The 25,872-nt window shown below is 36.6% G+C and overlaps 1 protein-coding gene across 1 annotated transcript in view; it reads right to left on the bottom strand.

The window, feature by feature from the left end:
• Positions 1-958: 958 nt before the first annotated feature.
• The window catches only part of PAX3 (paired box 3), a 105,561-nt gene continuing 80,647 nt past the window's right edge, over positions 959-25,872 (bottom strand). The window contains exons 8-9 of the mRNA XM_031957969.1: positions 4,000-4,246; positions 959-2,469 (exon numbers count right to left, since the gene is read on the bottom strand). Coding sequence (XP_031813829.1) covers positions 2,435-2,469; positions 4,000-4,246 — 282 coding nt within the window. The 3' untranslated portion in view covers positions 959-2,434. The remainder of the gene's footprint in view (positions 2,470-3,999; positions 4,247-25,872) is intronic.

Here is a 25,872-nt window from a genome sequence, read left to right as displayed (position 1 = left end):
TGGAGGGAGGGAAGGGAAAAATTGGAATGGAAGTGAGTGCAAAGGGATAATGTTGTAAAAAATTACCCAGGCATATGTTCTGTCAATAAAAAGTTATAATAAAAAAATTATGAATCTTTCATAGGAAGCTAAGTGATTCAATTGATAAATAATGAACCCAAACTCAGAACCTACATGAATTCAAACCCAGTCACACTTCCTAACTATGTGACACTGGACAAGTTACTTAAATCTCAGTTTCCTCATATGTAAAATGTAGATAATAATAGAACCTACTTTCCAGGGTTACTGTGAGGATAAAATAAAACAAATATAATAATGGCAGAGTACCTGGTATATAGTAAGAACCATATAAATTCTAGGTATAATAATAATAATAATAACTATTATGTTGAATGATGGAATAAAAATGTAGTCTCTGGAATTTTAAAGGATGAAACCAGATGCTTTCAGATTGTTCTGCATATAAGACAAACATTTTTAGAACAGAATCCAAGGGAGATGACATTTTAAAGGATGGTAAAAGTGAGTGAATCTCATGAAAGAGGATTTTAGTAGTAATAGAGGCATCCCAGGATTTCTGGGTAGGGGAGATATGCTGACAGATCAACAGGGAATGTAGACAAGGAAGTGGAGTCCAGGGGAAAATATAAAGCCAAAGCTATAGTAAAGGAATTTGATAGGTCTGAGAACCAGAGTTAGAGAGCAAAAGTGGGATTGGGGGTTTATTCTGGATACCACACCTGTGAAAATGTATACCTCAATCTTAAATACCACAGTGCATAAAGACCATCTTTCAGGACACAGAGGTGTGGGGCATACATGCAGTATTCTTTGTCTGGGGTGTGTTCTGATGTGAAAAATACAGCCTGAAAGTCATGTGTCAAATAGGCACCTCATTTCCGGATAAATTTTTTTTAAAAAGATTTAATTCATCAAATTTTCAGAGGGGGAGAAATCAGGGTTTTTTGCAAGTTTTCATAACTGTTTATTCATTATAAATAGTAAATATTTACTGCACTTTTTACATGAAAGACATTTTTACAACACGTTGTTGTTGGTAGAGGCTGCAACACAAAGAGAGTATTTCTTTTGTCCATCACCCTTTAAGACCAATGTATGTACTAATCTCTGTACTATGCCTAGGCTTACTAACTCCCTACTTCATAGTCCTTAATGCTAAAAGGAATGTATTTGGGCCCTACCTCATTCATTGTTCCAAGAATAAAGAGAAATAAATAACACTGCCTTCCATCTTCCTGTTCCTCTTAACATTTCAAAACACAAATTTATTGACATTCTAGAATGTCACAACACAAACTTATGTAAACCTCAATTCCTATAATCTTTTAATATTGGATATCATTGTATAACTTAAAATTACATGTCAGCCACATGGACATTTCTCTTCTTGCCCTGTCTTTTGTAAAAAATAAAAGAATGTAAACGTAATCTTTTTTTTAAAAGCATTATTCTCTGACACGGTCTTGAATCATAAGGAGCAAACTGGATTTCGGTTGTCCAGCAAACTGCAACATCTCTGCATTTTACCACACTGAATTATGTACTGAAAAAATAAAAACACCTGCAAAAATATAGTTCTGATTCTATTTATATCACTTTGGATGTTTCCAAAGCTTCTGTGAGGTACACAGTATTGCACATTGTTAGGCAGTCGTGGAAATCAACTGTTTTTCCCCCTTTGCTTGCTTCCAAATGTTAACATGGGATTAAGAAAAAGTCACACACCTCAGCCCGCTCCAAAAGATACAACCAACTTTTTTTTTTTTCCTCTTCACCGTTATACCATGTCCCGTTAGCAAAATGGGCTTATGATCTTTATTGACAACTGGATTACCAAAGAGAATATCATCAATAATTTATCCTAGAAGTCCTTTAAATGTTTCCTAGCTTCCAAAAGATAGTGATATTGACTGTCAATTTCCAGTGTGTAAGATTAAAGGGTTCCTCTCTGCTTGCGCTTCAGAAACTGAGCAGTCTGAAAATTGTAGCAATGTCAGCCTTGGGCATCCAACGAGTTCTAGCGACGGCACAGGATGGCCAAGTTGGGGAACATTGTCCGTAAGTCAGGCATTTCTCAAAGGAGCAAGAATGGAACGTGTTCTCTCAGTCAGCACTAAACAGATGGAGGATTCTGATGTGTGGCCACATTAAAGCATCGCCTTCCAAAACCTTACTGGTCTTGTATTGCCCAAGGTCTTCCTCTTCTCACCTGTTCTGTCCAACAAGTCCAAGAGTATATTGAAAACAACTACTGGAGAAAGAAAACAACTCTCCTGGACCTTCCGTCACAATGACCCGCCCCCACCCGCCCCCACCGCCGAAGGGGTTGACTTTTTCAGAGAGGATTCTTCTTGTCTATATAATGGAGACTGGAAACAGGACCGGCTTTAACTCAACATGGACAGTTCATTTATGCGATATCTGGCTTCAGATAATGAAAGGCACCTGCAAGAGAGCAAAAGGAGCTTTTTAAGTCATGCTGTGACAACTTCACAGCAAAGGGAAATGTCAGTTACAGGTTGACCATGTCATATTTAATACCAGGGTATCAAAGGATAGGGACTAATATTTTTATTCCTGGGACAAGTTTGACAAAACTCTGGGTATCTGGGAGTATATACTATAATGAGTCTTGAGCTGACCTCATTAAGAACATGTGTTTCTAATACTGGGCTGCCAGTGATTATATCATCTTGGCCAACCCTTATGTTTTACCTAATGGCAATCAGGTTTCATGTCTCAGCAATTAATAACATCAAGATGTTGTTGACATCACTTAAGAAAATAATTATGCAACCAAACTCTTATTTGATCCAGTATTTCAGTTACAGATCTGATTCTGGAATGGATAGATAGATAGATAGATAGATAGATAGATAGATAGATAGATGGATGGATGGATAGTTCTATGGATGATTAAAAGTTAGATAAAATAGATGAAGATAGCTAGATTAAGTAGATTTTTGGATTATAGACAAATGATGGATAATAGTAACACATGGATAAATGGATTAAATAAATAGATTATGAATGATAGATAATAATAAAGTAGATGGATTAGATAGATTTATAAAGGATAGATAGGAGCTAGATAAAATAGATGGAGATGGATGGATGGATGGATGGATTAGATAGATTAATCAGTTAGGCAGAAATTTTCAGGTTCCACATCAGATTCTATTTGACCTAAAACAAATCATCAATTTCTCTGAACCTCAATTTCTTTATCTGTGAAAAAGGACATAACTATAGCACCACTTTTGAAACATTCCCAAAGGATTCAATGAGATAATGTACAGAAAGTAAACCCTAAGGTACATTTAAATGTGAGTTATTATTTTGAAGCAGTCAAGTTGTGCTCCTAAATTCAAGAAAATCTCATTTTGAATCCTACTTTTACCAGATGTGAGACCCTATTTGAACTGTTTAATGCTTCTGAGCCTCAATTTCCTCATCTGTAAAATGAGGATAATAACATTTGCAGGACTTATGTCACAGGCTTTTTGAGGCACAAATAAGAAAATGTATGCAAAGCACTTTGAAAATCTCAGTCCTATGAAATTGTTAGTTACTATTATAGATACACAAGTTCATATAGACATATATATTTATATCACCAAGTTTGAATTAATAATTTTTCCATCCCCTTTACGTTGTACAGAGAAATAATGCAATGGGATTGCCCTCTTTGATTTGTCAATGTTATCAAAGGGGATCGACCCCTTTGATTTTCTGTACTGCCATTCATTTTCCCTTTTACATTATCTCCCCTCATAAATCCCAAGAAATCCTTGATAAAGTGGTTTTCTTTGGTCTAAAAGAGATAGCCAAATGACCATTCTTTTTAATAATCTGTTGATCTTGTTAATAAAATAATTAAATTCCACCCCCACTCCCCCCCTCAAAAAAAGAAAGACTACAAAGGTAATACTTCCAAAGGCAATTAATTACCCCTCAAAGAGATCTGATACTTACTTTGTCCATATTGTCCATACTGATAGCCTGTGACAGGATCCATGCTATAACCTGTGGTACTGTAAGTTGGTGGACAATAGGACTGAGAGGTTGGCAGACTGTCTAAGGTTTTCATATGATCCAGTCTCTGGCTGCAGCTGGCAGACACGGTAGTGGTTGGTTCTAGGCCTCCAGTGAGAGGTGAGAGAGCATAATCAGTCTGGGGCTGGTGAGGTACTCCACCATGATTAGTCAAGAGTCCCATTACCTACAAAAAAGGAGAGATAGTGAAGAAATCAAAATTAACAAGTTGCAAAAATACTCTGAGAGTTTATTCTTTAATTCAAAAGAAAATATATTGATAGAAGCTGACCTAAGATGTGTCAAAGAAATAAAGTAGTCCCATCATACACACTAAATGCAAACTTTTAGCTTGAGTATTTGGGCAAGGATGGTGAGGTGAAAAGGGGAACCATATGTGCTCACTATTTCTCCTCTCTGATGTCTGACCAAACATTACATCTGAATATTTCATAAGTCCTACCCAAGGGAAGTACAAATACTTTAGCTAAATCTTAACAGAAAAATTAATAGTATTGATTTCTTTAAAAACAATATCAACAACAAAACTTCTTTAATGCCCTATGTTTCCATTTAATTTTTATACATACTTTTCCACTTGCTAAAAAGCTAAAAAAAAAAAAAAAAAAAAGTGCAGTTTTGCATGATAAAGACAGAAGAACCAAAAATAAAAACATGTTGGAAAGAGTTTGTTTTGTTGTGATAATGATTCTGGAGAACACGAAAGCTTTTCTTTTTCTTTTTTTCTTCAAATAACATCTCAGTAATTTAACAACTTTCAGATGAGGATATTGAAGTGCTTCACAAACATTAGCTCAGTGACCCTTACCACACCCTGGTGATGGAGGTAAGTATGTAATTAATTTTGCAGCTGGAGAACCATAACTCAGGAAGAACGAATAACTTCCTGAAGTTCACACAATTCAGTGAAATGCTCAGCCCACACACCATCCCTGAAATTCTCACATAAGGTCAAGGCTATGATACCTGGAAACTTCCCACCTTCAAAACTATATTTTATTTGCTTATTTGCATTCATGGGATGTCCCCTGAGGATAGGGACATTCAAAGAACTAACCGTGTGTGATGTATAGTAGGCACTTAATATATACGTCCTAGAATGAACAATATGTCCCTTTAGAATTTTGAGAATGTAAAGGTCTTAAAATAGTTCTTAAGCTAACATTGTTTCTGTTCTAATTTAGGAAATCTGAGAAATAGAGAAGTGAAAATGAAAGAGAAAGGAAAGAAAGAAAGAAGGAAAGAAAGAAGGAAGGAAAGAAAGAAAGAAGGAAAGAAAGAAAGAAGGAAAGAAAGAAAGAAGGAAAGAAAGAAGGAAAGAAAGAAAGAAGGAAAGAAAGAAGGAAAGAAAGAAAGAAAGAAAGAAAGAAAGAAAGAAAGAAAGAAAGAAAGAAAGAAAGAAAGAAAGAAAGAAAGAAAGAAAGAAAGAAAGAAAGAAAGAAAGAAAGAGGAGTCCCAGGAGTCTCTGGACCATATACTGAGAATCAGCATAGTAAAGAACTACCAAAAGTCAATCTTGTCCATCTTCCTTCATCCAAGCAGACCTTACCTAAATCATACATTAGGAAAATAGAAAATAGCCAGAAAACATATCACAAATCTCCTTAGAAAGTAGTCCAACAATCTAGTTCCCTGTCAGTAAGTTTTAACACCATTCTAAGTTCTAGTCAATTCAGCAGAGAGGGACATTATTCATTCAGTAGCAATTACACTTTCTATTCCCATTCCCTTCCTAGCTTGTCCTGTTTGCTCCAGCCTTTTTCTTATACCTTACATCCTATTTCATGGCATCTCTCATTCATAAAAGTTCTAAAACTCAATTTTTCAAACTTGCTATGACCAAAAAGGGTGCCAGAAATTATATATTTGTCAATAAGGTGAAATTCAAACAGAGCACAAAGCAAAGAGAAAGTTATACATCAAGAAGTTGAGATTTATAGCCTCCTTTCTTTGACCTTGTTATAGAATGCCTTCCCCAGTTTTATCCCCTCCAAAACCACAGAGCAATTCCTGTCAGCTGTAAGAAGGATCAAATCAGTGGTAAGATCAGATTCAGTGATGTAACATTGTGGGTTTTCCATTTAAAATTTAATTTGAAATGATGATTTATATATTATGTATTCACTCAGTATTCTATAGTCAACCATTATGAAGTAGAAAATAATGTTATTTCTTATCCTCCTCTTGGTTTCTATAGTAACTTAAAATAAATTTTTAAAATTTCAAAACTTTATTTATTTTATTTTTTCTCATTATTTCCATTAAAATTTTGGCAAACATCCTTATTTTTAAAAGCACTAAAAATAATAAAGAAAACAAGAATCTACAATTGATTCCCAAACATAACTGAGAGACACCCTGGGGCATGACGGGGTGAGGTAAGGGGCAGTCCACAAAATCAAATTAACAGCAGAAGACCGTCACAATTCTGAACAGACTCAGAATCATTGTAACATAAGGGCTTTGCTCTGTAAGACCCTGCCCAATATTGCAAGCAGTAGGAGTGCAAGTTTTATCATAGGATCATACATTGAACTGAATGCTCAGAAGTTATGATTTCATGCCCTCATTTCCCAATCTTGGATATAACTAAGAAATCACAAAGATGTTTTTAAAAAATGACTACTCTTGCCTGTAAATTAGGTTTTCTTTTTCCCCTAAGAGCTATACCTGAGGTTTTCCAGTTTGAACAAGAAAAAATTATGGAAATGTATTCATTGTACATTTTACTTCATTAGACAAAATCATGTGCTTTTTAGAGTCTGAAAAATGAGTGAAAAATAGATCTTGTTCAGAGACAATTATTATGGGAAGATTGTGTATGCATAATAAATGAGGAAGAACAAGAAAAAATAAAAATTACTTAGGAATATAAAAATACAATGCTTTAAAAGAAAAAAAAAAAAAAGATGGAGAATGTCACAGTCAGGAATCAAGAGGTCTTCGGGAGGTTAAAACAAATTCTTTACTTTAAATTAGGTCCATTAATAAGACTTGATTGTCCCAAAACAAAAATTCTAAGTTGCTTCTATGCCAATCCATGAATAAAAACAGCCAATTAAACAGGAAGACTTACATGAAGGGGGAAAAAAAGTTTAAATCGCTAGCTAGTCAGGGATTCTGAATTCAATCACTAGCAAGTTAGGTAAGGGACAGATACAATGAACAGTCAGATCAATTTGTTTAAGTGGGAGGGAGGGGTAAGGCAGGGAGGAGGAAGCAGTATTTTTCCTAAAGTTGATTGCTGTGCACATTTGCATGATAAATGTCTTTCATCTACTGCCACATTTTTTTTCAGGTGAAACAACTTTGAAAACCAGTAAGAACCTCCTCTCTGGTTATCTGTAGAAAACGGCCTGAGTGAAGAAATGAGGACTGCTTATGTATGAAATCTATTCTCTGGACTGGAATTGAATATATCATTAACCACTGAAGATTGATTAGAAAACTTCAATCTAGTTTCTTTTGCAGTGGAGTGTAAAGTTTTGGAGTGGTTCCATCAGCACACTCAAACGGATTTCCTGTATTTTTCCTGTAATCCGGAGGAAGAGGAAGAAGAGAAGTTGGAGAGGAGAGAAATAAAAGGAACAGGGAGAGGGAAGGAAGAACAGGGGAAAAGGCAAAAAGAAGGGAAAGAGAAAGGGAAAGGTAAGGAAAGGGAGGGAAGATGAGAAGGGAAGAGAAGATGAGAAAGGAAAGGAAGGGAAAGGAGAAGGGAAGGAAGGGAAGGGAAAAGGAAGGGAGGAGATGAACCAGAAGGAAGAGAAAGAAAGGAAGAAGAGGTGCAGCAAATTAGAGAAGAGGTGGGGAGAAAAGAAGGGGAAATAGAAGGAGGAAGGAAGTGGAGGAAGGAAAGGTGAAAACAGGAGGACAAGAAGAGAAGGAAGTAAGAAGGAAGGAGGAGGGAAAAGGAAAGAGAACAGGAGAGGACAAAAGAAGGGAGAGAAGGGGAAACTGAGAAAGGAACAAAGAGAAGGAAAAGGGAAGGGGAAGGAGAAAAAAAGGTTAGAAAGGGAGAAAGAAATAGGGAAGGTAGGTGACAAAAAGGAAAAAAAAAATGTCAAGAGGACTCATATTTACATAGCACTTTAAAATTTACACACCATGAAGTGCCAAAAGTTTTTGTCTCAGTTTCTTCATCTATATAAAATAAAGTGAAAGAATAGATGGTCTTTATGGTCTTTTCCTATTCTAAATCCTATGACCGTCCTTTGCAGCTGCTTTAATGATAACTCACTATATATTGTTCATAAATTCACTGGTTTCCCTGAGTGCACAGTACTATGCTCACTTCTGAAAAAACACAAAATTTGTTTTGTTTTTCATCCTACTGCGACATAATGAAAATGGCACCAGATTTGGAAAAAGATCAGAGTTTGAATCTGAAGTCTACCACTGAGTATCCTGACCTGACTGATATCCCTGGAGCTCTGCTTCCTCATCTGTAAAGTGAAGAGGTGGAACAAGGTGACCTCTGAGGTTCAATTCAGTGCTGATTAAGGGCCTGGACCACATGGCCTTCTAGCTCTAGACAATTTAAAATACTGTCATCTTTGGTCTGTGACATAGATCCTAGCCTGCATGACCTTATATTCCAGTCATGAGGGGAGATACACAATATGAGTATCAATCAGCATACTATGCGATAGAGTCCCTTCCCTTCCCTTTCCCTTTCTCTTCCCTTTTCCTTCCCTTCCCCTTCCTTTCCCTTTCCTTTCCCTTTCCTTCCCTTCATCTTCCCCTTCCTTTCCCTTTCTCTTTCCCTTCTTTTCCCCTTCCCTTTCCCTTCCGTTCCCTTCCCCTTCCTTTTCCCTTCCCTTCCCTTCCTTTGTCCTTTGTGTTGGAGCAAAATACGGACAGTTCTGAGTAAGTGGGGGGGTGGGGAGGGAATCAGGGTAGATTTCTCAGAGGAGATGATAGCAGCTCAGATTTGGAAGAAAAATATTATGGAAAATGAAGATAAAGTGGGATCCCTTTCCAAGAAAGGGAAATAGCTTGAGAAAAATATGCACAGACAAGAGACAGGACATAAACTGTTGGAGTTAGCCAAGCAGACTAAGTTGCCTGGAATGGGGTAGACAGGGTGAAGTTGAATTCTACAAATAAATCAGATCCCAGCAATGTAAGATTTTAAATACTAAGTGGAGTGATTCTCGTTTTTATCTTATTTTATGGGAAGGCGATTTCTTTAATATGATGGAGAGGAAGGGAAAACACTGGAATTCTGTTAGACTTCTGGAAGAAATCATCATGAAGGAAGAACTATGGGAGTTTTGTTAAATCTGCTCTTTTGAAAAAGCCCCATAGTTAAGAAATTCTACATAAATCCCATTTTTAACACTTCTGGTAATAAGTTCTATTGTTAGGCACATCACTTCTTCAAAGATGTTATCTAGGGGTATTCTTCCAAATGCTCTCACCTGGCCTCTCAGATTAAAGTTTGTAAGTGATTGTAATAGAAAAGATGTGGCTATCCAAACTTGTATTTCAACTTTCCTTATTTGACTTTGAGACAGATTGATGCAAAAAGTTGGCTTTTTTGTTGTTTGTTACTGCTGTAGATGAGTTAAAATGAAGAAATTGATGAGGAAATTAAGATCAAAAATATATATTTGGAATATCAATAGAAAATATATACTTTACTTTACTTTAACATAATTTAAAACCTCAAGTCTCTATGGAAGGGTCACATTACACTTTTATGTTTGCTTCTTTAAAAGGCAGTTCTGTATTTCATGTGGTGAGAGGGAAGCTATAGGAATTTCTTCTCCAGCAAGTGAAGCTTGGGAAATGAGCTTTTAGAGCACCACCAACATGGATAGAAAATATTTTCCAGTTGTATTTTCCTTATAAGGACTCTGGCAAAATATTTTTTCATATTATTTTTAAATGCATTTTTCTTGCATTCATCTTACTTATGACTAGTGATTAAATTTGATCTATTTTAAACAAATTATTTGTTCTTTTTAAAATTCAATTCACATATATATTTTTGATTTATTATAAGGGGGATGGTTTATGAATCCTGGATTACTTTCTGGCATTTTTACTGTTTATTTAATTTTAAAATATATACTTAATGGTCATTTTAAAAAATTAAAGACAAAACACACCCTAATTCAAGTACAATTGAATTGTCTTTTACAGGCAATACCAAAGGGAGAGAAGAAATTTCTCCAAATTCAAGTTCCATTCTAGTAAATATAAGATAAGTTGGGTATGTGTAATCACCAGAGATTTTCTTTTTTAAAATCGCTGAATTTTGTGTCGTCTGAAAGGTTTTTTTTCTTCTTTTTGCACATTTTTGGTGGCTACCTGTCTAAGTGAAATCTTAAGAAAAGGTTCCAAATGTCATAATCCTTTATCAAAATGTACTATATACTATCTTAAATCTTTGGGAGGGTATCTTTTAATTTTTTTTTAATTCTGCATTTTGTCTTGTAGATTCCTAGTTGTATCTCTCGATTTTCTTCATTTATTAGAGGAATTTTCCAAGCTCTCTTTTGATTTATTCTCCAGTTTCAGAATTCCAGATAAGTTGTTTATATCTGATTGGAAAATTATATGGTTCAGGAAAAACGAACTCTTTATGTTTGCTTCATGCCATATTTCCCTTGAATTAATTTTCCTATTGTGAGATTAAATTTAAAAGATAAAAACTGCAGGCCAAATTAAGATTTACATTTAAAATTATGTGTCTGGAAAATATTTGTCTTGGCACACACACTCTGGTTATGCCCTCAATTGAAAATGCACTGAGTTTATCGAGAATCTAAAATGATTTAGCAAATTACTGTGCACATCTGGGTGCTTCTTTTTCCTCCACAAGAACCATTGGTGTAAGACTCTCTTTTCCTTCTTATTTCAACTGACCAGATGTGCTCCTGCTTCAAACACTTCAAGCACTTTCAATGCTCTTTTTGTTAAGTCTTATACACAGGACACTAGCCTGATTAATAATAAGAATTTACTTTCTTGGGGTTCCCTCCTTCCAAAAGACTAATAAATAAAATAAATACTAGCCATATTTTAGCCCCAGGAACAATTCCTCCTTCCCCCCCAAAAAAATCATTTATTCATCGTTTTTTCAGCCGATTCTGTCCATTTCAGGAGTCATTTAATAGTTAAGTTTCTGTGTTTGTGACTTCAAGGCTGAAAAATCTAAATTTAAACAGGAGAGGTTTTCCTGAAAATATCTACTTCGGATTCGAATGCCTTAGGAATTATCCTGCAATTGATTAGCATCTAAATAATTAGATTTTTGCTCATGTCTGTTTGAAAGCTCTAAGCGGGAAGTCGCCTGAAGGCAGAGGTTTCTCTCAAAGTATGGCTCATGACCTTATCACCCATACAAGGAGTTACAGGAAGGGCATGGCCGGTGCTTACCTAGCCAGCCACTGAGGGTAAAATGCCCGCTTTAATTCAGCTTTAGCGAAGGAATTCTTCACAATTTCTACAACTTTCTGCCTCTGCCGAATGAAAAGAGAGTGTGTGGGAGTACTGGGACAATGATTTATGTTGCTTGTGATTTTTTACAGAGTATTTTAAGTATCCTTTAAATGATACATAAACCCGGCCTTAATGTTCTGTGAGAAATTATGGGAATGATTTGTGTTTAAGCGATTCTGTGGAATATGTCTCTAAATATAGATATCATAAAATGCTTTCTCTGAATCTAAAACTTCAAGGCAGGTTAAATCAATAGCAGCATACTGGATCGATTTCTTTCCAAAGCTGAAAACCCTACCAATGAATTTTAGTACTTTTTCACTCGTGGAAGGATTAAGAATAGATGATGGCTTCTGGCTCATTAGGAACAATTATATATCGTCTACCGATTAGCAACAAAATAAAACCCATTAAGGAAAAAAAAAAAGCTTATATATGTAAAGAAAGGTTCTTGCCCATTAATACAGTTGGTATTTGACCCACCATAGGCATAATAAAATTCTCATATGTTTTAATTCATTTACGCATGCCTGCATTTAATATGCTTTGTGACCATGTCTGCAATTAATATGATTTATGAGAAAAGAACATGTGCATTATTGGGGGGAAGGGTAGAGATACATATTTTTTTCTCCTCCCATGAATGAAAGATTTAATGAAACAGCTCAAGGAAAATTGTTGGCCGTTAACATATTAAGTTGGACTGACAGAATCCTGAGTAAACTTCAGTGGCGTTAATGATATCCTCTTATCTGACCCTGACACATTTGCGGCATATAATTTACAGAAGCTCTGTCCAGGGAATCTTGACAAATGCTCCTGACGATGTCAGGGCAATGTTCCATTCTAATGTAAAACAGATGTGGGTCAGATACCCTCATTCATCACTTAACACAGAGACTCTCAAACTGTTTCGAGGAGGAATGATGTTACCTGCTGTTAATGCTTTTCGCTTCAGAAAATTTCTCAGACCCTCAGCAGTCCTCCGAAGGACGAGCACATGAGCACATCACTTTGTCGATAATTTTCTCTAGAATGTCTGCAGTCGGGTCCTCAAAACACTTTGCCTTCTTCTCAAAGCCCCTGAATTATTCTTTCTGCTTCCTGTTTCCAATCTGTTCTTCTCTACCTGAGGAAGCCCATCACTGGGCACCAGTCAGTCCCACCTCTGCTCTAAACCCATCACTTAACTCTCCATTGCCTTCCAGGTAAAGTATCAACTCCTGCTCACAACACTCATAGACTTCCAAAGCCTGACTTCAATCTTTCTCTCTAGTCTCATTTATATTCCTCCCATCGCATATGCTATATTCAAGTCAAATTCTTCATATTCTCACAAGTAGCTTAAAATTTTCTCTAATCTAGGTTCTTGCAATACAGGGGTTCTCAATCTCTCTGTCTTCTCTGTCTCTCTCTGTCTCTGTCTCTCTCATTCTCTTTCTCTGTATATCTCTGTGTGTGTGTGTCTCTGTCTGTCTCTGTGTCTGTCTCTTTCTCTGTTTTTCTTTCTCTTTCTCTCTGTCTTTCTGTCTCTCTCTGCCTCTTTTCTCTCTGTGTCTCTGTCTCTCTCTCTTTCCCTCTCTGAAAATTGGTGAAACTTATGAACATGGACCTATTCTTAGAGTGTTTTTAAATGCATAAAATACACAATATTGCAAATGAAACAACTTACGTCAAAATAGTTATCAAGTATTTTTTTCATTTCACAGACCCCCGTTTATAAATCCTTGTAGTACTTTACTAACCTTTTTCATTCATACTTTCACACTTTTCTTTATATTACTTGCCTTACTGTGATTTCTATATTTCTCTTCTCCCTGCCTCTTAGTCTGTAATGGGAATTGGTAGATGGGTGAATACCCAAAGTGGAATCAGTGATAGACTTAACTGTCTCTAGAAAATTAGTCTTTAACCCTACCCCTGAATCTTTCTAGCCATGTGACCTCAGACAAGTCACTTACTCTCAATTTCTTTCTATAAAGAAGAGAATATATATATATAAATATATATATATATATATAAAGAAAATCTTTTAAAAAAGGGAGAATGACGGTATTTGTACTACCTATCTCAAGAACTTCTCCTGAAGATAAAATGAGCTAATCCCATAAAGCACTTTGAAAACTTTAAGGAGCTGTATAAATGTCATCTATTGTAAGCTCCTTGAGAGCAGGGTCCCTGTCATACCGTCTTTATATTTCAAAGACTTAGCACAAAGCCTTGCACATCGCAAGTGCTTAATGAGTGTGTGCTGAATTGTCTGAAAATGCCTGTGGAAAGTGGGCTGCATATCTTGCTTTAATTTCATGAGGATATCAGAACACATAAGCTATTAATTGTCCCTTCCAGAGGGAAAGAGCTCTGGGGTACTTAGGCATCCCCCAGAACTAAAACGCACTGCAGTTTTTTTTTTGTCTGTCTTTTAACAGCCTGCAAAGTAAAAATATCCAGAAGTGAACACATGTTGTTTCCCTTTAAAGAATCACTGCTGCCCTGTTTCCGTCCCCAACAAACATATAATGTTGTAAACCACTGTGAAGTCGGGTACACAACTAGATTCTGAAATACAAACTAAGCTGGTATAAATTAAAATTATCTCGCAGAGCTCTTCATTGGCTTTTGCCTTGGAAGTCTACCTGTTTTAAGGAAATACAATATGCCCAATTCCACCAGGAAGTTTCTTTTCCTTTCTTCAAGGATGCTTGATCTGCCCGTATTGCTGACAACCGCCTGCTAAGGTCTTAAATCTGAGTAATTTCTTTTTTTTTTTTTTTCTGAGTAATTTCTTTAGCTGTAACAAGCACATATCATAACTCTTTTCTCTACCTGAAGAAGTGAAACCTAAATTCAACTTTAATTCCTACTAGTATCACTAGAGAAAGATTTGAGGAAGAGAGAAGGCACAACTAAGGAACAGAATAAGCAACAGAGATTTTCAATACATATTTTATCCTTGTGTCACATTCTGCAACTAATCAGTGTCCAGCTACATCCAATTTAAAAATAAAATTGAAGATAAGATTCAGGGTTGGGGGAAGAGTGGAGGAGGAGATAAGTAGGGTCATATAACACAGAAGTGTCAAAAACTGAATTTGAATTCTGGTCTTCCTGGCCACCTATCTATAGCTTATGGATGCTCCAAGAAAAATGGTGGAAATTCACGGTAAAAGTTTAGACAAATATGCTTTTGGCTATTTGTCATGGACTGTCATCATGGGGCAAAGTAAACATTCATCTAAAGACTAAGGAGACAAAGCGATCAAACAAACCTCTAAGCAGACATGTGGTAGAAGGGAAGGTAACAGATCCTACTTAGTACCTGAGCAATCTTAGAAAATTTACTAAATCTCTCTGGGCCTTGATTTCCCTAAATGTAAAATGAGAAAGTTAAATTATATGATTTTTAAAGTTTTTTTTTTTCCAATTATAAATTTACTAGCGTCAAAGCCCTGAATTCAAATCTCCTTACTGTTGCTTCTTACTTGTCTGAACTTAAGCAAATTACCAAACCTTGGACTATGATCCTGTGAGATGACAGAAAACACAATATTCCCTGGAGGCTGACGCCAAAACAAGTATGTTCCATCACCAAGTTAACAATATGTTCTACCCAAATTCACAAACTGTATCAGATCCAAGAGTTTTGAACCCATAACTTCCAGCTCTAAAAGTAGGATCTGTGATCTTTTGTAACATCATGGGAGGTCTGGCCATTGAGAACTCAGTCCTTAGAGCAGATTTATCTTTCTAGTAGGTTATACAGAACATGTGCAGTATTTCCTCCCTGATTTCAGCCCAACATGTGGAGACTTTGATAAGCTCACTTCCAGCTCTGAGTGACTGGAGGGTTAGTGCTATGAAGTCACAAGTTGTCTTACAATTCATGAGGAGCCTAGCCGGAACCGAATTCTCATACAAAGGATCAATCATCCTACTCTCCGATTCTTGATGTTTTTCCTTCCTATTGATGAGCAAGACCAGAACTGATTTTAGCCTCCATGTGGTAAGAGAGGTGGAGGCTGTTTTATTTCCCACCACATCTCCATAAACTCATAGCAACTTTTTCTTTTCTTTCTTAATCTTACATGAAGTATTCTGAGAAGGAAGGAAGGAAGCCTAAAGAACTAGGGAGATGCATCAAAGCCATCATAAATCCCACCAGCAATAATCGCTGATAAGAGCAGCATCTGAGTGCAGTGAGGAGCCAGTGTAACAGCCAGTGGATGTTCTTGACCCAGCCCAACAAATAGATTGATTCATCAGCCAAGCCACCCATAAAGATCTAATACTCTAACCTAGAGAGTAACCCACCTATCAATGAACTTGGTGGAAACTCCACAAAAAGAGAAAAGGACTCCCAGAACTAGCAGTTGTGAAGTACCCTTTCACTCCTTTATGTGTGTATCACTCACTACCTTTATGCTCACTCCCCCCAGGAACTGGGTATTTGTTCAGAGGGGAAGGATGCTTTGTAATTTTTCTTTATAGCTTTTCAGTAAATACCTTTTTTTATAGGCAAGTTGACCTTTACTGGAAACCATCCCTGGTGGGGACTTGTGAAAGACAATAGAATAAATTATAATTCTTCAGAATTATCCCTGGAACCCTGAAGGAAGCAGTGATCATTTCTCTCTGAAAGACATAACCTGTTATTCTATTGCAATTTGGAAGAGTGGGTCCATGTTCTCTCCCACATAAAAACTCATTCTAGCTCCTTGATCTTTAAAATGGCTTGTAGATGGCCCAGCAAATTTGTCTATGGGATTATCATTGTTACAGTTCTTCAAGATAACAAAATGTGAGCTCCATGAGAAAAGAGTTTTTATCTTGTATCCCCCATACGAGAATCATGCCTAAAATATAGGAGGTATACATAAATAATTATTGAATAACAGGATGAACACTGTTTCTATCAGATCAGACATTAGATACAAAGGGATTAAAATCAGCCCCTTTATGACATGGTCCTCTAGTATTTTAGTGTCCTATCAGTGTTAGTAATTGATTCCAAATGGCTTGGCTTGGTCCACAGATATGACATGATTCTCTGCATCCAAAAACCTGTTTCATCAGCTATGATTCTGACTATCATTATCTCTAACCTAATGAAATGCCTGAGTTGTAGGGTATCAGCTTCCATTATCTTTGCCCTATTATTATTCATTACAGTTACTTAGACATTCTGAAATACACACTCCTTTCTGATGCCATGCCAAATACATTGGATATAAGAAAAAAGAAACATACTTTTTACACACACACACACACCCAAACTCATATTCAACTAGGTAAAAAGAATGTTCCCATTCGGAAGGTTCATCTTTTTTCCCTAAAGAATGAAAAACATATAGTCCATATTTTCAGAAATAGTAATAATAACTGACATTTGTGTTAAGGTTAGCAAAACATTTTACATTATCTTATTTGATCCTCATAAATACAGATGAGGAAACTGAGATGAGAGCTTAATTTGACCAGCAGATAATTACCTAAGACAGGATTCAAATTCAGGTTTTCCTAACTTCAGATTTAGTTCTATTACACCATGTTCTCTCTCATTTTGGGGGGCTCAAGGCAGTCCTGACCTGTTATTCCATCGATGTATGGAACTATTTATTGTTTTAATCTATTACTTAGAATCTCAGAGAGTTGCCAAGATCACAGAGAAGTTATTTTTTCATGGTCACACAACTAATATACAATAATAAAGGCAAGACAAAAACTCAGACCTTCCTCATCCAAGACCTACTTTCTATCCACTAGGTCCTGCTGCCTCTCACACTGCTGTTATCATCATTATTGCTCAGATAAATCTGGTTTTAACACAGTATGGCTGTCTTATTTGTTAAGCACATCACATTACATCTGCTACTGAGATGGAAATTTCCTATTTATATGAGATAATTTAGAATTATCACCTCCCAATCCATATCAATATATAATACATCCCTAAACCTACAAAAATCCAAATAATGGACCTCAATAATTAGGATGATTTCCTTTACTTTGGCACTCCTCTATTTCTGCATTTGCCTTTAACTTTCTTGCCAAAAAGCATACATAGTGTTTATTTCTTCTACTGAGATTCTAATTAATAAGTTAGAGACTGCTATAATATGATGGTAATTTTCTTTTTAAAAAAAAGTTCATTTTTAAAGTCCTCACTATATGTTTCATCATTTACCCCTCAGAACAACTCTGAAGTAGCCCCTTCTCACTGTCCCACTTTGTTGAAAGTAATCACATCAATAGCCATTTAAACCAACTGGTCCAGCAGCTCAAATGCCCAGAAGTAACTGAATTTGTAATAATCAAGTTCTTTTAAAATTTCAGAGCAATGTTCAGGCCAATGAGCCCTACCTACATTGCAATTGTTTTCCAACTCAGTTGGCTATTCTTTCTTTTCTTTCCCATTACTTTCCCATACATTTTTGTAAGCCTTCACTACATAAGGAATCACCTAATAATTATTCAATGGTGATTTCACTTCTTTTCTCTCTTTTATATTTTATTTATTCAATGAGCATTTATGAATTCCCTGGTTGTGTCAGACATTTCTAAAATAAAATAAGAATAATTCCTGCTCTCAAGAAGTTTACAGTCTCCTGGATCAGTTTATCTATAATATTATTGTTCTTTTTCTTGTTTCCTGGTACCTACAAAGAAGGAATTGTTCCAGAGTGAAGAACTGGACATTAAAAGAGATGGCCTTGAAAGAAAGATGCCTTCCCTTGAGAAAGAATCAAGAAAATCATTTCAGCTCAAAATGAACTCTTTTATGGAACCCCATGTGTTCCTTTCTATGACATTCTACAAAATCAAGGATCAGATCCAAAGAATGGGATCACATTTCTTGCCTTCTCAATGGATGGAGGAGGAACTAGAAGAACAGAGAGAATTGGGAACTGAACATAAAAATAAAATTAAAAAAACAACAACAGGACAGAGTGGGATCAAATTTCAGACCTAATATCACAGTTTGATGAACTCAAGAGTTCTTAATCTGGAGTCTGTAAACTTTTTTAAAATTATAACTTCATCTTAATTCAATTAAGTTTTATTTATAAACCCGTATATTTTATACTATATAACTATTCTTAAAAGACATTCATAGGTTTTTGCCAGAGTTTCAAAGAGATCCATGGCACCAAAAAGGTAAAGAATAGCCAGATTAGATTACATTTCCAGACTGCCTAAAGTAGTCACAAGTACTCCCCGGTACCTCAAAATAATTGTTTGATTCTTTGGCTTTGGAAAGAAGCAAGAAGGGATTAAACTATGGAGATACCATCTCATAGCCCAAATAGATAAGTATCAACTCAGTCCTACATCAGGATTCTGTACACTTACTAGTTGGCAAACACAAGTCAACTTGGCAAAAACATACCAGCTTCGCTCACTGAGGGATGGGGACCACACTGAGTCCCCTCACAAAAATGTTCTGTCAGACCTCGAACTGACCAAGCCCTGACTCAGTGTTGAGAGTGGGCTTTATTTTTAATGCTACACTGTACACTGAAACGCATACACCTCTGATGAAACCCAGACTGTTTTTCAAGGACACATTCTTCCAAAAGACCCACAAATAGTACACAACTAATGACTGAATCGAGTCTTCTGTGTCTGCCCAGTACAAAGCCCACATTCAGCCCCTAATTGAATAAATATGCAAGTATTCAGATTTCTGTAGATATTGCCATTTTGCAAATACAGTAATGAATTAAAAGCTTTGCATTGCATTCCAGCCACATATAAAGGGTTGATTCAGGCCACTGGCCTCAGACTCGATGCTAGTATGACTCTTCTGTGTACTACCGACTACAAAGAAAAACTTTTTAATTCTAGTAGCTTAGTTACAGCAGGATGCTCATACTTTGATCCTCAATGGTCAGAGTAGTTTCAATGGGCCTAAAACGGAAGGGAATATTCCATGTAATTATACAGCCTATATTCCAAATCCACATTCCTGACAAAGGAATTTATTATTAAAATTAGTTCAACATAAAGGTATTTGGGGTCATTGTCCTTTTAGGCTACAAAATCCAAGTTTCTGCCATTTGCAATTATTAGTCTCCTTAAAAAAAAAAAAAAAGGAAAGGAGGAGAGGGAGAAAGGAAGGAAGGAAGGAAGAAAGAAGGAAAGAAGGAGAAAGGACAAAGAAGGAAGAAAGGAGGAAGGAGGAAAGAAGTGAAAGAAAGGAAGGAAAGAAAGAAAAGAGGAAGGAAGGAAGGAAAGAAGAAAAGAAGGAAGGAAGAAAGGAAGGAAGGAAGGAAGGAAGGAAGAAAGGAAGGAAGGAAGGAAGGAAGGAAGGAAGGAAGGAAGGAAGGAAGGAAGGAAGGAAGGAAGGAAGGAAGGAAGGAAGGAAGGAAAATAAGAAAATACTGGCCGAGTACTTGCATCTATTATAGTCTCCAAAGTGGCAGCTGATGCAAGCTTGCATGCTGTAGCTGACAAAAACCAGGAGGCTCCCATACTAGAGGGGTAGCAACCACAGACCTACAGAGCACCACCAAGGCACATGGCCAACTCCGACATGATGTGGACTCAATAAATGGATTAACAACAAAGTTTTCAACATGGAGCAGAACATCTTGAAACTCTAATACGGCAGCACTGAGAAGCATTTCAAGGCCTGCTGGCTTTTCCTTGTACAGCCAGAGATGGATGACTCATTCTTGAGCTTGAGTCTTCCAAAGTTTCAGAAGGCAAACTGTGGGTATTGCCTACCTACAGGGAAAAGAATGAATTGTTAAGGTCTCAAAGACCTGTTCCCTTTGCACAGGATACCCCTGTTACTGAGCTTTGCTTCCAAAAAAAACACTTCTCAGGTCCTATTAATCTGTTTTCCTCCATGGACTAGTTTTTCAAAAGCATGGGAGTGGGGGGTGGGAAGGGGTTATGAATCAACCAGGAAATATGCTGTAGCCACCTGCTTGTCTGGTTCTTAGTGGTAAGAACAGTCTAAGCTGGGGACAGCAGGATTTGTAACCTATGTGTTAAATGTACAAAATAAATGGCCCAACTGTCGACAATCCTAGTCATCTTGTAATTGCTGGATTCGTGCCCAAAAGAAAAGTTCAGGAAAAATAACTCTTCAGAAACAGAAGCTGCCTGATCCTCATGGAAAAGGGTAAGCCCTGCTACCTTTCCATCTATCACCAGTACAAGAAAAGGTCAAGGGATTCCCATGCCACGCTAAAAAAGATTTTCTTCCTACGTCAAAGACAGGCGGACTAGGAGAAGGGGAGGGGGATAAGTAGGAGAAGGGAAAGAACTCAGCAAACCATTCTTAATCATTATATCCCATTCATATAACAATCTGATCTGTAGTAAACTCACACACCTTCAATTGAAAGAAACATGTTTTGACAAAGAGTCATTGTCTTGCCTTGCATCTGAAGAATTTGAGATAATTGTTAATGCTGTTGTCTGAAAATGACAAGCCAAATCAAAAGCAGTCTTGAATTTTGTGTACACATATTAACGCTTAAATGCTGCTCCCTAATAAGTTTCAGGATTAACAAATGTTTGTCAAAAGAAACTGCATTGAGCAATTGAAATCTAATTTGAAATGGAACCACGATAGTCTAATAAATATATGCATGAAACCAAGAAGCTTCATAATAAGCGTGGCTGACACCAAATATGCAATTTACATACATTACACACTAATAATCTCAATTTTTAACATTATACTTTAAAGGCGGCTGGTTCATTGGCTAAGTTGAAGGCTTTCTTTTGTGAAACGAGTATGGAGGACAATACTTGAATGCTAGTGTCCCTTAAACCATAAATCATTACCTTTTTCATTCAAAGATCAGCCCTTCCTACATCTAGTCTAAAGAGGATTTCTTATCTCTACAAGGTTCTGATGAATAAACCAGGCTTAACAGATGAAAAGTCAATCAATCTGATGAGATCTGCAGATCTGCTCTTTGCTGCTGAGCCGCTGAGTAAAAGAGAGAGGCAGTCTTTCTAACCTAGCACAAAATGCTAGGATCCCAGCTCTAAAACTGAGCAAGACCTCAGAAGCTTTGGGCCCAGTCCCTTCATTTTACAGATTAGGAAACTGAGGCCCAGGGAGACTGTATAGCTTGTAAAACATCAGAGATGAGATTCGAACAAGAGGCATTGAATTGTAAAGACAAATGTTCTTTCTACTGTATCATCCTATCCACGAAATAAGACAAAACAGGAGATTCTCCAACTATAAATATTACCCACAGGGGAACTCATTAATAAAATTTAAACTTTCTAAAAAAGTAAAACCCTTGATAATTTAAAACTATTTTCTTATTTTATTATTGGTTTGGTTCCTAAACCAGAAACCAAAACCTGCCCAGCTGTTCAAAGCTAAGCAGAAAACATGTTCATAATAACTCAGATTCAGACCAAATGTATAAGAAATGGCTGAATGGAGAAGATCATCAAAATTTGTGGGCTCCGAATTTGCAAATAGAACTTCCTCTTTTCAAGGAGGAAAAAATCTAAATAAAATGAATATAGCGAAGTCTCAGAAAACTTCTTGGATATCAAATGGCTCTGTAGGAAAAAAAAATATTTCAATGATATAAGAGTAAATGAATCAAAACCATATGGTTCAAATTTTCCTTAAAACACACATAGTTTGAAAAATTAAGGAGGAAAAGTGCTTGGCAAAATGTGTTTTAGGTTTTACCAAACCCAAAACATTTGAAGAATCATTTGCAATGCTTGATGAACCCAAAATGCAGCCAAGGTTTGCTCAGTCTTATATACTCTACAACACAATGAAGAGCTTCCTAGAAACCTGATAAACCTCTGATACTGTATTTCACTGAAGACATCATTAGGCTGCCGCCAAAGAACTGTAAAAGTTTGCATAACTTTCTTTAAGCTTGACCTGAAAAAAGCTTGTTAGTTGATTAAGGATTTTGTTTGGGGGTTGTGAGGAGACTTTTTTTGTTTTGGTTGCTCCACAATTTATTTGTAGCAATGAAAAACTCATCTAAAGAGCATAGGCTAAAATGTTAATTGATCCCATGTCTAAGACATGTGGTTGTGTTCCTCACACTCCATGTTCTAAGTTAGCATTTCTTTTCCCTCCACATGCAGGAAGGTGCTCCATCTTGATGTGAAGGGAGGTACACTTCTCAGTCTCCCCACCCATAGTAGTCTTCCTTAAATCAAGACAACAGCAGGCCAGAGAAACCCCTTGTCACAAAAAGAGAGGGTCTACTTTAATAAGTTTTTTAGAGTTAGAGCAACTGTGTAATGTATTTCAAGCCACTCACCCCATTATGAGATCTCAGCAGCCCAAGAAATCATTTAACTTTGGAGATGGAAGAAATTTCAAAGTGTCTGTAATCCAACCTCCAACCCAGGGAAAATGGCCACCCAGTCTTTGCTGATCTATAGAGCACTGAAATTTTTTATGAAAATTTTTTTCAATAAATGAGAAAAAAATCGGGAAGATATGAATGTTAATGATAACTAGCACATGGGCTCGTAGGAAGTAAAAAGTGTGATTTCATATTGTTTAAAAGGCTTGAAATGACTTGAAAGGAGACTGCAATTTTGATATTTAATTCTTAAATTAACTTGCTCTGCAATTCAAAACAAGTCTCTTTATGCCTCAATTTCCCTAAACGAAAACGAATTAACCCCAACCCAACTACATTTGACGATAGTTCTGCAGCTACTTTTGAAGAATTTAAATCAAATTCAAACATATTTTGCTCATATTCATTAATTCCTAGTTTTTAAACAGATTCTTTAAATTTTTTTTAAAAAGATGAGATGTCGAAAAGCAAAACTAAAACAAATGCCCCTTCCCACAACTTGATGCATATAGACAAGTTGAAAAAAATTCGCTTCTTAAGAAATCTGTTCATTTCTTCCCAAGGGATAAAATAGCACTATTTGGGTCTCAGAGACATTTCATTTCATTCATACTTTCAGCAACATTATGGCTTATGATTCCCAAGTTTGAAGTGCCATAAATACTTTAAATTCCCTCATTCAAGGAAAAAGAAGTGAAAGAAAATGCATAAAGATATCTCACCTATTAAACAGTTCTCACTAAACAGAATTCAAATGAATTTACTATAACAACTCAGGAAATACCAGCTTCAATTTGGTTTAGGAGTTTATAAAATTAAATGAGAGCAGCGCTTGGCAAAAGTACAATGTGAATCTGTCTAAACCCAGATCTTAGAAAAACTGGCACTATGAGATGAAATTGAAAATAAGGCTTGGAACCACTGATTCTATTTTTTCATAGGAAATGTATTCCTTTCTCTCTATATGGGAGAATGAATGAAACTATTCTCCCACCATGGTGGCTAAGGTGTCATCAGCCTTTCTTCAATGTAGAACTTTTTTCTTCTGTCCTTTTCAGCTAATGAATGGAGTTGTATCATGAGGAGTAGACAGACTTCCTCCTGTGCTTGGCTTCTCACTGATGCCAGCGTGCCAAAAGCGGGTCCCTTTGCCCTAAATAAAGTTATTTTTAATGCTGTGACCCATTCCAGTAGCTACAGTTGGATAGACTTACAAGCTACAGAAGCCCGAGTTCTGCTCTTAATTCCTTTAACTCATGTGAGCTGGTTTGATTCAATTGCTTTTTGCCTTAAATTCTCCAAATTTACATGAAGAAATAAGAATAGGTCACTTAAAATCTGGTCTCTTTTTCTAATTCATTTAGGCAGCTGAAAAAACTAATGTGAAGCTGTTTATTAATGGTGATAATCTGAGTAGGAGATGTATGCTAGGAATGCAAAATATCCCAGTTATACTATGATAAGTAGTTACGAAATGGGCAAAGGGGACAAATCTGGTATGATTCAAAGAGTACTTATACTAGGAATCAGGAAACCTGAGTTTCTTGATCTATACCACCAACTCCCTGGGTAATCTTGGGTAAGTCTTTCAGATCCTCAGTTTCCTCATCTGTAAAATATAGGGGTAGATGCATCCCTTCCATCTTTCAATGACTGACTCATGATGGGGCAAAACTAACCGCACAATGGAATTTTGAAATTCCTGATGAAGAAATGATTTTTTTTTCCTTCTTGGATGATAAAGTTTCTTGATAGGACAGTTGCAATGTTATTCCCATCAGTACCAGTACTGATGGCCTCAGTGGTCTATGGTCATGGGATGAGTCCCAGATTGGAGTTTATTTTCATTTTAATATTTAGTCAGAGAGAGAGAGAGAGAGAGAGAGAGAGAGAGAGAGAGTATGTGTGTGTGTAGTCACTAGTTTAAGATTATGGGATGGGTCCCAGGTTAGAGTTTATTTTTATTTCAATATTCAGCTAAAACGGGTGGGTAAGTGGGGGAGTGGATATGTTTCAATAAAAAGCTTTTCTATGGTCCAGAATGGCTGGTGCTGAAATTGACTCAGATAACTTCTGATGGATTAACTCGGGGTGTCCGAGAGATTCCTAGAAGTACTTCCTCACCCCACCCTTGGAATCCGGGCATTGGAAGATGAATCTTTGAATGGACCGCTGTGCTTTTTGTTATGAGTTGCATTTAGAAATACCAGGGCTTCGGAACTAAACTTATTAAAGTCTCGTTGGAAGCCCTTTCATTGGTTTTCATGTTGTTCTTTTTCAACTGAGGTTTAAAGTCATCTCCCTTCCTCTCTTTCTCTCCTTCCCTCTCTCCCTCTTTTTTAATCCCACTATGTGCCATAGGAATCTATGAAACTTAATTACATTGACTGTTACAAAAAAGGGCTTATGAACTTTTGCCTTTAGGCAGAAATGTTTATTTCATTGCCTTTGCTATTCATTCTTTTCAACCCCAACGTCTTTGAACTTTTCAGCTGCTCAGAGTTATCACCGTTGTGCAGAGACCAGGAACTCCACTCTCGAGATGCAAACCACAAGTCGGAGCGAAGGAAGGAGGCAAAGATATATGAGTCGTTATTTTGGCCACCCTTTGTGCCATTAAAATCTCATTTTCTGCCTATTAGAATGCCCTCTCCCTGCTCAGACAGTGGTGATAGTCGGTGATTAGTGTGTAATTGAGTATAATTGTCTTTTCACTTTTCATTTGTGTCATTCTGTGCCTCTCTCTGTTTTTCTCACCACTGAGAGGAAAAAAAGGTTGAGAAAAGATAAAGCTGTTAAAACTCTCCCTCTCAGCCCTGAAGAGATTCCTGATTGTAATTATAGATTGCAACCCCATCGGTGACATTTCTCCAAGTTCCATGGACAGCTCTTGCCCACACCTGGGCTAAGCTCAAGCTAATAAAATCAAGGCTGTGTATTTCAACAACTACTAATAATGTCAACTTCAGACAGATGCCACATGTAGGAAATTTAACCAACCTCCTGACATGCCATTATCAAG

The sequence above is a fragment of the Sarcophilus harrisii genome, chromosome 3 (assembly GCF_902635505.1).
Source record: "Sarcophilus harrisii chromosome 3, mSarHar1.11, whole genome shotgun sequence".
NCBI lineage: Eukaryota > Metazoa > Chordata > Mammalia > Dasyuromorphia > Dasyuridae > Sarcophilus > Sarcophilus harrisii.
The sequence above is the reverse complement of the archived record's forward strand: the minus strand, read 5'-3'. Positions and strand labels throughout refer to the sequence as shown.